This window comes from Ptychodera flava, unplaced genomic scaffold, assembly GCF_041260155.1.
Source record: "Ptychodera flava strain L36383 unplaced genomic scaffold, AS_Pfla_20210202 Scaffold_82__1_contigs__length_521545_pilon, whole genome shotgun sequence".
NCBI lineage: Eukaryota > Metazoa > Hemichordata > Enteropneusta > Ptychoderidae > Ptychodera > Ptychodera flava.
The window spans coordinates 416928-430537 of NW_027248404.1; the positions used below are offsets into that span (position 1 = coordinate 416928).

General features: G+C 38.1%; 1 protein-coding gene across 1 annotated transcript in view; it reads right to left on the reverse strand.

Moving 5' to 3' along the window:
* Nucleotides 1–4498: 4498 nt before the first annotated feature.
* Nucleotides 4499–13610, reverse strand: part of LOC139128982 (uncharacterized) — a 55023-nt gene continuing 45911 nt past the window's right edge. The window contains exon 3 of the mRNA XM_070694661.1: nt 4499–6070. Coding sequence (XP_070550762.1) covers nt 6009–6070 — 62 coding nt within the window. The 3' untranslated portion in view covers nt 4499–6008. The remainder of the gene's footprint in view (nt 6071–13610) is intronic.

Here is a 13610-nt window from a genome sequence, read left to right on the forward strand (position 1 = left end):
AATCGATGTCCATGGATGCATTGCTTAGCAACGTCCAGAAGAAGGGGTGTTCGGCCAGGATGACCGTTGAGTTCAACATGCTGTGATTGGTCAAAGCACACCTCCTTATAATACCTTTGCAAGATCAGTCATCCAGCTGTTAAACTTGGCTGGCCAACCCTACCACTTAGCCAAGTATTCTAGCCTTCCTTTTCTCTTTCTCATCTTGAGTACCTTTTCTACATTGAAGACATCATTGTCTTTCTTTACCATTCTTTGCAGTTCTTGCTCATAGAATGTCCCTTGCAACTCTTCACCATCTTAACCTTTCAACTTGTACAAGAGTGGTCGATCAGAGCTCCGTCCGGATATGGTAAAAACTTCTTCAGTCCAATTGAAAGGTAGACCTTTTTGAACATACATTTGGCTTTGCTGATGCGTACTTGATGACCGATGTTGTATTTGAATTTGACGGTTTTTTGATTCAAAGTGACTGTACAGTGTATACCAGAGTTCCTTCTCGTCGGTCTTGTTCACATTGACAGGTTTTCTCTTGATGGTGCTGTACCAGGTGTTGTTGTAGGCTTGCATCAATGCCTGATTTTTGAAATGCAAACTCTCGTGCGGTTTAAGTTTGTACACACGCGCTTTTAATGCTGTATGCGTATTTCCGAACAGATGGTAGGACATATTTATCAGCGATTGTCATAAATTTATTCAGTGGTTGCTAAGAGATGCTCGAGTTTCAGTGTGCAGTACAGGACTGCAAAACTCACACCAGGACACTCCTAAATTTAGGAAAGTACCCATGGATGTCCGGGTGACTTTTCATCCATTTCCCCATCGGATATCACAGAAATATCTTCGCCATAAGTGGATCGATAGTTGCCCCCGAGAACCGTCCTGGCTCTCAAATAAATTTTTAAGAGTTTGCTTGCGGCATTTTGATTCTGACAATCTAACTTCCCCTTGCGACTGGAGTCACACTATTGTGCCTGGTAAATTTCTTTATATAATGTGGGCCATTCTTCGGATCCATCCCGTCCAAGAAACCAGTGGCAGCTAAACTAAGGGATCAAGAAACATAACGTTCTACAGCCAGCCACACAAAAATATAGAACAGTCAAGCAACGTTGCATACATTTTGTTTCATGGTCGTCTCGGTAGATTATGCCTTTTCATATTAAAATGGGCTTCAAAGGTGTTAAACATTTTGGATACTTTGTTTGTGGTTATAATTGCACGAGATCATGCGAAAAATGCGACGAGATGGCATTGTGCTGCCAGTCACGTAGCAACCATAGTTACTTTGTGAGCTCTCAGGGCAGAAACACTTCTTCAACGCCAATCAAAACATAACACGCCAGCAGTTTCATAAACATGCCCTACCTTGATGATTGTGTAAAAGAGACGGTATTACTGACTGTAAACCATTGAGTACAATCTAACAGTACCGATAAAAGACTTTCAAATTTGGTTAAAACTCGCTTATTATATATTCATAAAAAGGTGAGGGGAATTTTTAACACTGCATGAAAACCCTATAATACTTACTGTATTAACATGGATTATTGCCTGTATTTTAGCTGAAGAGTGCATATACAGATGAATACAGTCAATAATCCATTTTTTGTATTCAGCAACAACCTGTATTCATGTGGATTCATGTGAATTCAAGTGTATTATACTATAATACAGGCAACTCATGTGAATTCATCTAAATTATTGGGTTTTCATGCAGTGTAAAATGGTAAAACTCACCTCCTCGAAGCTCAAAACTTTCAAGTTTTCACTAAGATTCCAATTCTGCTCAGCACCACAAGACAATAACAACACAAATTTTGCCGAACATACTTTCTCTTAAATATTAGCAAAGATCCGGAAACTAACGAAAGGTGCATGGCTGGCACTCTTCGGAAAAGAGAGTCGACAGCTTCCTGAGGCAAGATAAACATGGAGTGCTTACGTAACCGCTTCATACCTTGAACAATGCCCGTTGCTAGTCTGTTTTATATATTTGTCTGTGAGCCAGCTGAGGAATGGCATGATCTAGTGGTTCTTGAGACCAACTGAAGCCCGTCTCTTGAACTTGAAGTTGAGCATCATCACGGAAATCAACAACGTATTCCACCTGTCTCCACAATAGGTTAGTTCATCATTTTTAATGTTCTGCTTTCGATGGTTGCATGTGAATGTAAGTATTTTATTGCCTATTTGTATTCATCACGCTGTCCAAGTCGATCACATTAGATTGGTACACTGGTCATTTCATCATTGTCGTCTGCTGTCAAAATGTGCCTACAAATAGTTTGCGTGAAGGACAATTCGAATAATTTTGGATAGAGAACGGACAAACGTGTTTAACGACGGTTATAAGTAAGTCGGGATGCTACAATTTATAAAAGTAAGTCGATTTCAAGCATTTAGTGAATCTTTGTGACCCGATATTCATTTTTACTGCACGAATATGCGCTTCAAAGGTGTCCTTGGTGTTAACGTTCGCCTCCATATAAACTTACGCTCGGAACCATGTCTTTTATTTACATTTTTTGCGATGGGAACAAACATGTTCTACAGAAATAATATAATGGCTTTGCCGAAAGTGTCTTGGACCGAATATCATACTTGACAAGTCCCTACCAATATCCCCAGGAATGTTTCCATGTTCCCACAGGAAGACATTAAGAACTTTCAATGTTTTCATTGACCAGCACATACCATGCCATGCTAATCCAGTGTCCCTACAGTTTTTTTTCCAATTCATAGAGAAAGAGAAAATAAAGGAGACTGGCGAAAGATAAGAAGGACACTAATTTCTTAAGAAGATCGGGACATTGCAAGGTAAGTTGATAGTAAGTAGGATTTACTCACTTAAGTCTTGTATTTGCAGTTAATGACTGTATTCCTTAAATTTATAGTTGCCAAATTAAAAAATAAATAATCGATTTTGCTATCTTTTGATTGTCAGATGGAGTCTTTACTTTTACCAACCCACCCAGTGAAGATCTCTTATATTGCAAAACTGCTCAGACACAAATCACAGGTATCACAATCTTCCTTTAGAGTGTATACCCGACTGCGAAGGGGGTTATTGCTATTATATTATATCAACTTGTGTGTCTTTGTTGTCTTACTTGGGTATTTTCACCACTTTTAGCTCGAAATGCAGAAAACGGACAAGCATATGAAAAATTTGACTTTTCGAACAGTGGTCTGAGAGATCGAACGTTGGAAATTCTGCGCCCGAGACCGAGCATTTTTATAAATAGGGAACACGCACACAGTATCCTTCGATAAATACGCTTTCAACATTGCATTTTATTCACATGCAACATGAACACTATTCTTGTCAAAAATACCTGCTGCAGACATAGAAAACCGGCTAGAGTTCAAATCAAAAGATAAAGTAACATTTTTTTCGGAAATTTACATATGAACAATAGCCCTGACTTTTTCGGTATGCTAAAAAAAATTTGTCTCATTCTGTACGGCATACGCGTATAGATCGTCGCGGCATCCAGAAGAGGAACAGTGAAGTTACAGGATCTAATTTTGATGGATAATTCGTGCGTTAATTGTACTAAGAAAAAAACAGTTTTGAAATAATCCAGACTTGCGACGACTGCAATTGTGATCATAATAGTTGTGCAGATTATGTTGCCCGATGCAGCGAGAGCTGGACGTTGACACTGTTCGTTGCATTTGATGTCAAATTTCGTCGCAGTCGACAGGCAGAAGACATCCTATTGTTATTTTGAACGTTTTGGTCTAAATCGTCAGGACACCCTGGTCTGTTACAGCCCAAACTTTGGTAAAGAATATCTGACATACCGTTATTGTGAGGAAGTGTCAATTTTTTCTTAAGTGTATGAACGAATATTAGCTTCATTTTCACGAGGGGTAGGATTTATCACGCCTCGACTCAAGCAAAGTGCACGGTCCATGAGCCGTTGCCCTAATGCAATAATTTGTGTATCACACCCAAATGCACTGCTTCAGAGATGTCTTTCATCATCGATCCAAACTTATTTCACCAAGAGGTGAGTTTCGGTCTTTGAAACAAAGCGGACTGTTTCGGTTTTTCTCCAGGGTCTATGGTGTAGATAGGTACGTTCAAATGTACCGACTGGGCAATTTTCGAAAATGCTGGTTTAAGGGCCAGTTTTACAACCGCTATCAGTGCTAAAACATTATTTAAGAATTGCTTGAATGAGCTCTCGTCCGATCAAAATGGCGCATGGCAGCTTGATATAATAAAATATTGCATATGTACCCTCAAAATTAATGAAAACGGTAGTTTCGGTCGTGGCCGCTGCGGGCATTCGTGTATTTATATCTGGTTCTCTCAGAAATGATTGATATTATTCATATATTCCAAATGAAACGGAAAATGAAATTCAATAATGTAGTTCCAAAAAGGAAACCCCTATAAAAGCACACAACAAAAACAATGTGCATGTTTTATTGTCAAACTAGACTACTTCTATATTTTTGTATGAACAACAATTTTTTCTTTGCATATGGTTGAGAAAAAATGTTTTGATTTACAGAAACTCACATCACCTTTCATAAAAGACCTAAGTATTCAAATAACTAGCTCTTGCAGCCGTATATCACATTTATTGCTCCATGTTACTTTGTCATATTATTACCTTTAACAATACTGTTAAGATACATTGTGTCTTAGATAGTACAGCTTATATTGAGTTAGAAATGAAAAGTTCTAGATATTTCGAAGATGTCATTTTTTTATTTCTCAGTAATAATATTTTTATGTGAATGACTTGCCTTTTGATGTCTTTAGTACAAGTTTGTGAGTTGCAAGTAGTGTGAATTTTGATATGACATGACAATATCTCCTTGTCCTTTATAGCTTTGAAGAATTCATGGCTTATGATACATGACTTGGAGCTAGAACCTCTTTGCTGCCCACAATAGTAAAGCCACTGTTTCCAGTGATGTGCATTTTACAACGGTAAAATTACAGTATCTGGTGATGTAAACATTTAAAAGCTGTGTTGGAGTTCACTGTACATTTGAATAGATATGAAAGCAGATTTCTATGCTCATTAAGTGTCATGATCAGATGCTGTGTCATTACTGCTCTAAAATTTGCCTTTAAAATATGGCATTTACCACACCTCAAGAATCATTACAACGACAACAACAATTTGTATCACATATGTAGCAAGTTTGTTATGAAGTAGAACAAGCACAACAAAAATTGAGCTTATGAAATAGAAAACTACAAGCAACTTTCCCATTAAACATTAGGGAAAATCCATGAAATGAACACATTTGTCAGTTTTAAACACCATGTATTCCATAATGCTCTGTCATAATCAATTCTCTCCACATGTACTACGGATGTTTCCCTAAAAACAGTACAAAATCACAATACTCCACCTTAGCTAATGCCTATTGCATCTGTATCTGTGTCAACCATGGACCAGATCCAAGATGTACATTCTTGTTTTCATCCGTAGTTACATTATTTCGTTTGACTTTAGTGTACTGCTCTAAAGTACAATCAGCGCCTGTACGTAGACACTTTATTTCAACCACCCCCCCCCCTCGCCCACCATGTCATTCACATTCAACCATTGCATCTGGGATTGCACCTAGATAAGGTTTATCTGGATCAACAATCAACCTGTTTCCCAAATCTTAAATTTCCTATGTATTTGGCCAGCTTCCATACGGTATGTACTACGTGCAGCACTTCCCAAATCATTGCCATATTGTGTAAGAATGTTTCCAGACAAATTATTTTGACCAAAAATAGTTTTCAGGAGAAAATGAGTCAGTGATGGATTTTGTACATGCATGACTTGATGAGCAATACTGGTAGTTTTCCTCCTAATCTTTAATGAACCCATCCAGATTCATAGCTTGACCCCTGGTATTTTCCTCAATTTTATCACAAGTACTCTGTGTAAATTCTCATAAAAGAGACGCCAGTCAACCATTCTTATGTTTTTTTGCAAAGTTCTAAGAATGTATGCATTTCTTCATCGGTATCTGAATCACTACTTGAAGTGCCATACAGATACAGGTTGCAAGTGAATCTTCACTTGAAGCATGTTACCACCTGAAACCAAAAAAAATAAAAATTAGAGATTTTTCCAATTTTTCTCCATTTTTTGCTCACGCATTCACACACGTGAGCATATGGTTTACCGATGTCTGTGCGTGTGTATGTGTGTAAGTCTGTATATCTGTATACCCGATATCTCAAGAACTGCTGAAGGGATGTCAACCAAATTTGGTACACAGCTTTAGGATCTAAATGGCAAGATCTAAAAAGGTTTCGGTGGGCATGGATATTGATAAAGTTATGAAACTTTTAATTTTTTCTGTTTCATGGTTGTCTATGGGACAGCTTTCACTAACGCCGCGTATGACAAATAAAAACGATCGATTGATGAGATCGACTGTTTGAGGGCGCTGTACAATGAGGTAGTGCTGGTTTCAACCTCGTATTGAACGTTACAAATATTATATTCTATGACTCATTCGACTCACTATTCAAGACAAAATATCGTTTAGTAAATTAGCTTAACCCTTGGTGATTGATCGTTTCTCTCGCTGCTCGATCGCCAGAAATACGTTCTCCACACTAGCCTCATGGCATAATCACTTGCCCGACCCTAAATATGGAGTGCTTATGAATATTTGGTCCTACGTATTGAAGTGTCCAATCAGGTTCGTGCACAGAGTCCAAGGCCGTGACCTACATCATGTACTTCTGCCGTGTTTTGATTTTGCTTCGCCAAGAAACGTGCTCGCCGTTGTCCATAAAAGTATGTTTGTTCTCCTTTATAAGCATTTTTTTAGTTCTAACTGTGTCAGATTAAAAGGCGAGGTTGTTCGTTAAACGAATTCCGGGATAGGCTTTGGTATGTGTACGATTGACAATTCGTGTTATGGTTAGACGTGATGGCCATTTTATGATGTTTGCAATACTGCAAAGCTATATAGCGTCACTATCGTGATCGAGGTACAGCGTACAGAAACTCTGCAGAGGTAGAAACGATCGTTGACATGACCAGTCAATCAAGCTGATTAAAATCAGATGTAGAGTACGCCGACGTCTTCTTATGCGTACGCGGTATTCTCTTGCTGTCGTGAGATGAGAGGCGACTGCGAGAGAATACCGCGTATGCATAAGAAGACGTCGCCGTACTCTACATCTGATTTTAATCAAATTGGCAGTCAATGTATTTCAACACGTAGTCCGCAGATTGTAAATTTAGAAAATAAACGTGTCCGAGTAAATAATGGAATATTTATGTACATTAACTCGATATTAATCAAATTTCCAGCTCATCGCAAAATATGTATTTTGAAAGATTTGTCACTGACAAATACTGCACTGTACGGGAAAAAAACAGTCTGGAGAATTTTCAAGTCGTACAACCCGAGACAAACTTTGTCAATTTGATTTCATTTCACGAACTTCATACTTCATCGAGTATCGCGTATTTCAGCCTTTGTGAAGCCATTTTATTGATATTTTCAAGTTTGCTTTGGGTTTGTTGCGGAACTTGTTGAATTGTCTCCGCGGACATGAAGACCCTAGGCCTTGGTGCAAACATATTCAGCCAAATTATCGTTTCAAAGCAAACAGCTATAACACAGAAACACCATAAATTCTCTCTAGCAAAGTTGCGTTAAATATTCAGTAAATGTCACGTAACTTGAAAAGTGTGATGGGGTCGAAGTGACTTGGTACGAGGTGACCAAAGCCAGTGTAAATTACTGTGGTCAAAGCGGACAGGGGCGGAATGACCTGTTCCCCAAGCGAGCTACCTTCAGAAGTCTGTTTCCTCGTACGTTGTTCACAGCATCACAACATATACGCCTCTGCCAAGTATCAAAGCAATAGTTATATTTGAGCGCCTGTAAACGGGATCCTCGTTTTTTACGAACCCGGAAGTGTGTCTCGCTTAATGCATTTCCTATCGATAGCGAAGGAAACTGCCCGGGTTCCATGTACCTTTCTTCAATGCCAGTACAACGCTATCTGTGCAAATTTGTGGCGATATGCTCCTGTGTGATTGAAAACCTATCTTATTCTAACATGGATGCAGTTGCTTTTGGACTTCGATTTCGTAAATGTGATGTCCATGCAGTGAGTTTGGGTTGGCGCGTGTAATGCAATCTTCGCCCGCCTGCAGTCCAATATCTCACATAAGGCATAAGATCACAAGAAAGATTGCTAGAAACCCGTATTTCAACTCTGTTGTCGTTTTTAGTTGATTTCATTGCTTATCGGAGAGGTTTTTCCAGGATTGGGAGCTATGGCAATGCAAATCTATATCTTTCTCTGTACTGCGCCCTTTTAGATCGCCTCTGACTCCTGAAAACAACGGTCGAAATCAACACCACGCAGCCATTTGAAACACGTGAGCACTTTCAGTTCATATCTGGTACTCACATTGAATATATCCTAGCTATAGTTATCGCAGCACTTTGTACTGTACATATTCCAGTACTTATGGAATTCAGAGTGATGGCTAGCCTGTATCATATTTTAGGTACATGTAGGTATAATATGTATGGATATATGCAGTTTTTCTGTCTGTATATCTGGTAGTCTGTGTGTGTATATGTTGTGTGTATGTATTGTATGTTTTAATTTATTTTTTAAATTATTTAATTATACGTGTACATGCATGTATATATGTATGTATGTATGTATGTATGTATGTATGTATGTATGTATGTATGTATGTATGTATGTATGTATGTATGTATGTATGTATGTATGTATAACAGCACAAAACAATTTCCCAATTAACGAAAACCACACTTTTTTTCAAATATTTCCACTTAAATAACTGGTTATAAAATTCAGTTCTGCTGTACTTGATAATTTCACCATGAATTTCTGATTTGATCAAAAGTGGTTGAACTTTCTTGATAGTTTAAGATATTTTTATGGAAATAACTAAATTTAATATATAATATATCCTTTAATATGATTTTCCATGGAAATATGTGCAAATATGCAAGCAAAAGCCATTTCGTTATATTTCAAGTCAAATTACAGTCATTTCATTGCCACAAGTTCATTCTTTATGAAATATCTGTTGGGTTCTTACCCGTGTCAACTTGTCAGTTGCAGGAAATTTCTTGCAAGGGTGGGTGTGTCCATCGCAAGAAATTTATGTATGTATGTATGTATGTATGTATGTATGTATGTATGTATGTATGTATGTATGTATGTATGTATGTATGTATGTATGTATGTATAACAGCACAAAAACAATTTCCCAATTAACGAAAACCACACTTTTTTCCAATATTTCCACTTAAATAACTGGTTATAAAATTCAGTTCTGCTGTACTTGATAATTTCACCATGAATTTCTGATTTGATCAAAGGTGGTTGAACTTTCTTGATAGTTTAAGATATTTTTATGGAAATAACTAAATTTAATATATAATATATCCTTTAATATGATTTTCCATGGAAATATGTGCAAATATGCAAGCAAAAGCCATTTCGTTATATTTCAAGTCAAATTACAGTCATTATTTCATTGCCACAAGTTCATTCTTTATGAAATATCTGTTGGGTTCTTACCCGTGTCAACTTGTCAGTTGCAGGAAATTTCTTGCAAGGGTGGGTGTGTCCATCGCAAGAAATTTATGTATGTATGTATGTATGTATGTATGTATGTATGTATGTATGTATGTATGTATGTATGTATGTATGTATGTATGTATGTATGTATGTATGCATGTATGTATGTATGTACGTACGTATGCATGTACGTATGTATGTATGTGCATGTGTACGCTGGGTGAAACCCTATAATGCAGGCCAATACAGGAACGTATTTTAGTCTGCATTTAGGGTAAATACATGTAAATAAAGGGCAATACAGAGTACTATAGGAAACACAAATACAGGCCCTGTATTTTTGCCTGTATATACCTGTATATGCACTGTTACAAATACATTGTAAAACAGATAATAAAGTTTAATACAGATTATAAATACAATCTGTATCATCATGTATTTGCCATGAATTTGTATGGTTTAAATTAGTCTATATTCATTCCTGTATTTTGGATGTATTTTCATGGCTTGAATTTACCTATCAAAATTTTGTAATCAATGATCTTTGCCTGATTATTAACACATTTTAAACAGCAGCGGTAATCATGCTAGTGTGCTGCTGGTATGCAGGTCGATCTGTATTATGCAAGGTAGTAATTGTTTCACGTACAGTAATTGTACAATATGCTTATATGTTATTTGAAACTTTGTCGTCTTGGTAAAATGTACAATTTTTATTCACTTTTCTTGGGCTTGATGTAGCCATTAAGGTATATGGTGTAGCTAAACTGCAATACAGATGCCTTAATTTGGCTTCACTAGTTATCACTGTTTGTGGTTACGTGCGGATGCATGCCAGCCGTCATTTTTTACAATGGAGACTCATAGCTTGCATAGTTCATCACATTATATTTTTTAGCCAGTCCGTCTTTGAATTTGAGGCATAGATTGGCAGAATGAGGTGTATTTGAACATGGAAAGAGTAGCAGATAATCTCTTCAGTAATTGGAGATATGATCACGGACGTAAAATGAGGTTGACTTGGGAATGGATGTAAAAAATGAGATGTTGTGGTCGAGATTACATGGTGACAAAGTCACCTTGTCCCAAACCAATGTACCAAGTCATAGTCCCTCCAACCACGGACGGTGACCAAGCCTTGCTTCTGTTCGCACTCTCATAGTTATAATTTTTTACAGAGCCATTGTCGGCATTATGAATAAGAACTGTAACGCCATAAGGACCATGCCACAATTTATCGTCTCTGTCAAATTATTTCACCATGTTTCCACATGTACTGAAAGAATTTTTTCATTAAAAGAAATGAAGAGAATATATCTGTTGGGCAGGAGAGGTATTCACTGGCAGCCAAGGGAATTGTTCAACCAGGCACGATACATGTATGTCACGGTCCCGTGTGTATGGAGGTAAAAAGCGATCACGCTGACCAGAAATGTTTTAAGGCTGTATTTGAGAGAAAATACACATTTCTCAATACAGATTTGTATTCTATTGCTGTAATGTGTTTTTTTACTGTGTCAACCTCAGACCATATTTTGATGTGCCTCTAGACATGCAGTCTGCACTGTGTGTAGATCCCTCCATCACGGATCTGTGCACTGTGGGAAAGCCACCTTGCCACCTAGTTTACCATTCTTCCTCTTATAATCAATGTATTGTTTTTAAGCAACAGTTACGTGGTAGATAAGCGCCCTCTGTTGACACGAGCAGGTGTTTGACAAGCCCGCAGGCTACGTACAGGTCCTGGCACTAACCACTTTTTGTCAGTGGTGAGGTCGAACAAAAAATTGTGCTGTTCCGATAGCCCGACATACCCTATTTTTAACTGCCGACCCTAAACTTTTTAGAGCTACGTTGACACGGAAGTAAAAACAGAAAGAAAAATTCCATAAAATCGCGCATTCGTTACTTGACATTTGATTTTTGCTTGAACAAAGATGTTTTTATGTTTCGTTTTCCTTTTATATGTATGATACATTTGCTGGAAATATTTTATGGCCAGTAGCCTATTTGACCACCCTCAACCCCAGAAAAATGCATATTTAAAATTAGAAATGTTTTGGGAAAAAATTCCTGCTGTCCTACCTACCCTATTTTTGAAAACCATGTTATCGGAACAGCACAATTCACTTTTTTGCCTAATCAATCAGGTCAACACTAACAGCATAGACAACAGTGAGCAACCCGTTAACGCCCCTGGCAAAAGTATCACAGGTCATGGGTTTGGTGCTATTACCCTTACACCGTCCACTGTAAAGGTTGAGGTGACCCAAATCAAGGCAATGTACAAATTGTGGTTTCGATGTTCTTAGCACACGGCGGTTAATCCGCAGGGAGTGTCGAGTCGTTATAAAAGTAGGTTTCGAAGCAACCTGCACAGCCATTTCATGCCATTTTGTTTGTCGAACCGTACGCCTGTTCAGCTTCCTGTCTCACGGCATGTGCTGGACGCACTTCAGTTGTTCGCTTAAAGAGGCACTCCCACTTGGTAACATTTTTAAAACACATTTTTTTTAATGCCAACGGTCGATATTTGACGTGGCGACTCCGCGCGGATCGCGAGATATCGATAAAAACATGTCATTTCCCGAGCGTATTTTTCACATCCCGAAGTTTTACGATCGTTTCTGGTTATGACCCGAAATCCCCCAAAGTGTGTTGTTGTGCTGATTGACGATATTCTAAGGAGTCCAAAAACGTTCGAATGACGCAATTAATTTACCTCCTACTGCGATGACTTTATATACATCATTATCAATGCCTTTACCTCTGGTAATTCTTTTTTTAAAACTTCTCCTCAGTTTTTGTCGTTTTCATTATTCTCAATCAGTTGTATTAAATTTTTAAACAATACCACATAGATATCAGTTTTTACGTGTAAAATATTAGTTGCCTCTGATGACGCGCATACCACGCGGCGGCCACTATGCATACTATGTATCAACCGCACCTATCTGTGCTAGTCACCTATGCGAATTCTGGTGGAATCAGCAAACTTTGTTTTTCGTTTTTTTGCCGAGTCAGTAGTGCCGAGTCAGTAGGACTCGGCTTTCTCCCATGGGACATGACCGCTCACCGACGCGAGTGGTACTGCTGTGGCGTACAGCAGCGTCAGCGTAGACTCGTACTCCATAGCTTAGTTGACAATGACCCCAGTGCCGAACGTTCTATGTTCGGAAGCTGAATTCAGGTGGGCCACCGGAATTCAAACTTTAACTTTTTTGAGGACATGTTTTTATCGATATCTCGCGATCCGCGCGCAGTCGCCATGTCAAATATCGACCGTTGGCATTAAAAAATGTGTTTTAAAAATGTTACCAAGTGGGAGTGCCTCTTTCATTGCCAAATTCGGGTAAAAACCCAGGCGTTATCAATGTGTACGCTATCTTAATATCACCGTAAAAACCCTTGTATTTCGAGCACAAAAATGATTATGATTTTAAATCGTCAGATCAAATTTAATAGTAAACTAACACCGCCGAAATAAATGGTCGAATTAATAGACGAGACGATTGTGAAATTTTACATGAAACATGTTTTTATATGGAGATTGCTTCAAAGGATGGGTGAATTTTTTGGTGCCCCGACATCGACAAATGGTCGTCATTCAGTAGTTCTATGCTCTACGTCACAAACGAAAACAAATTGGATATAGGGGCATGTCAAAATCAAAGTGGCCGCTGTTTCAAGACACGTCGCAACCGGCCGATTGATGGACGTCGCGTAAGTTGTGTCGGCCTTTGAAAATAAATAGTACAAATAGAATAAATAGTAACTTGTGGCAGGCAGGTAATATGATCGAGACGTGTAGTGCATTATCTACGTCGATCAAATAATTATAATTGACATCACCTATCGTAAGAAACGCGATGTTGAAAAGACCATGGCGACAATTTTCCTGTTTGTATTCTAAGTATGCAAACTTGCGAAACAAACAGCAGAAGACTTAAAACTCTTTTGCTGTGTTCTACATGTTATGATCTCAGTAAAAATTTAAGGAAAGTATCCGTTCATCTTCGTAATCGTACAGCGTAATTGT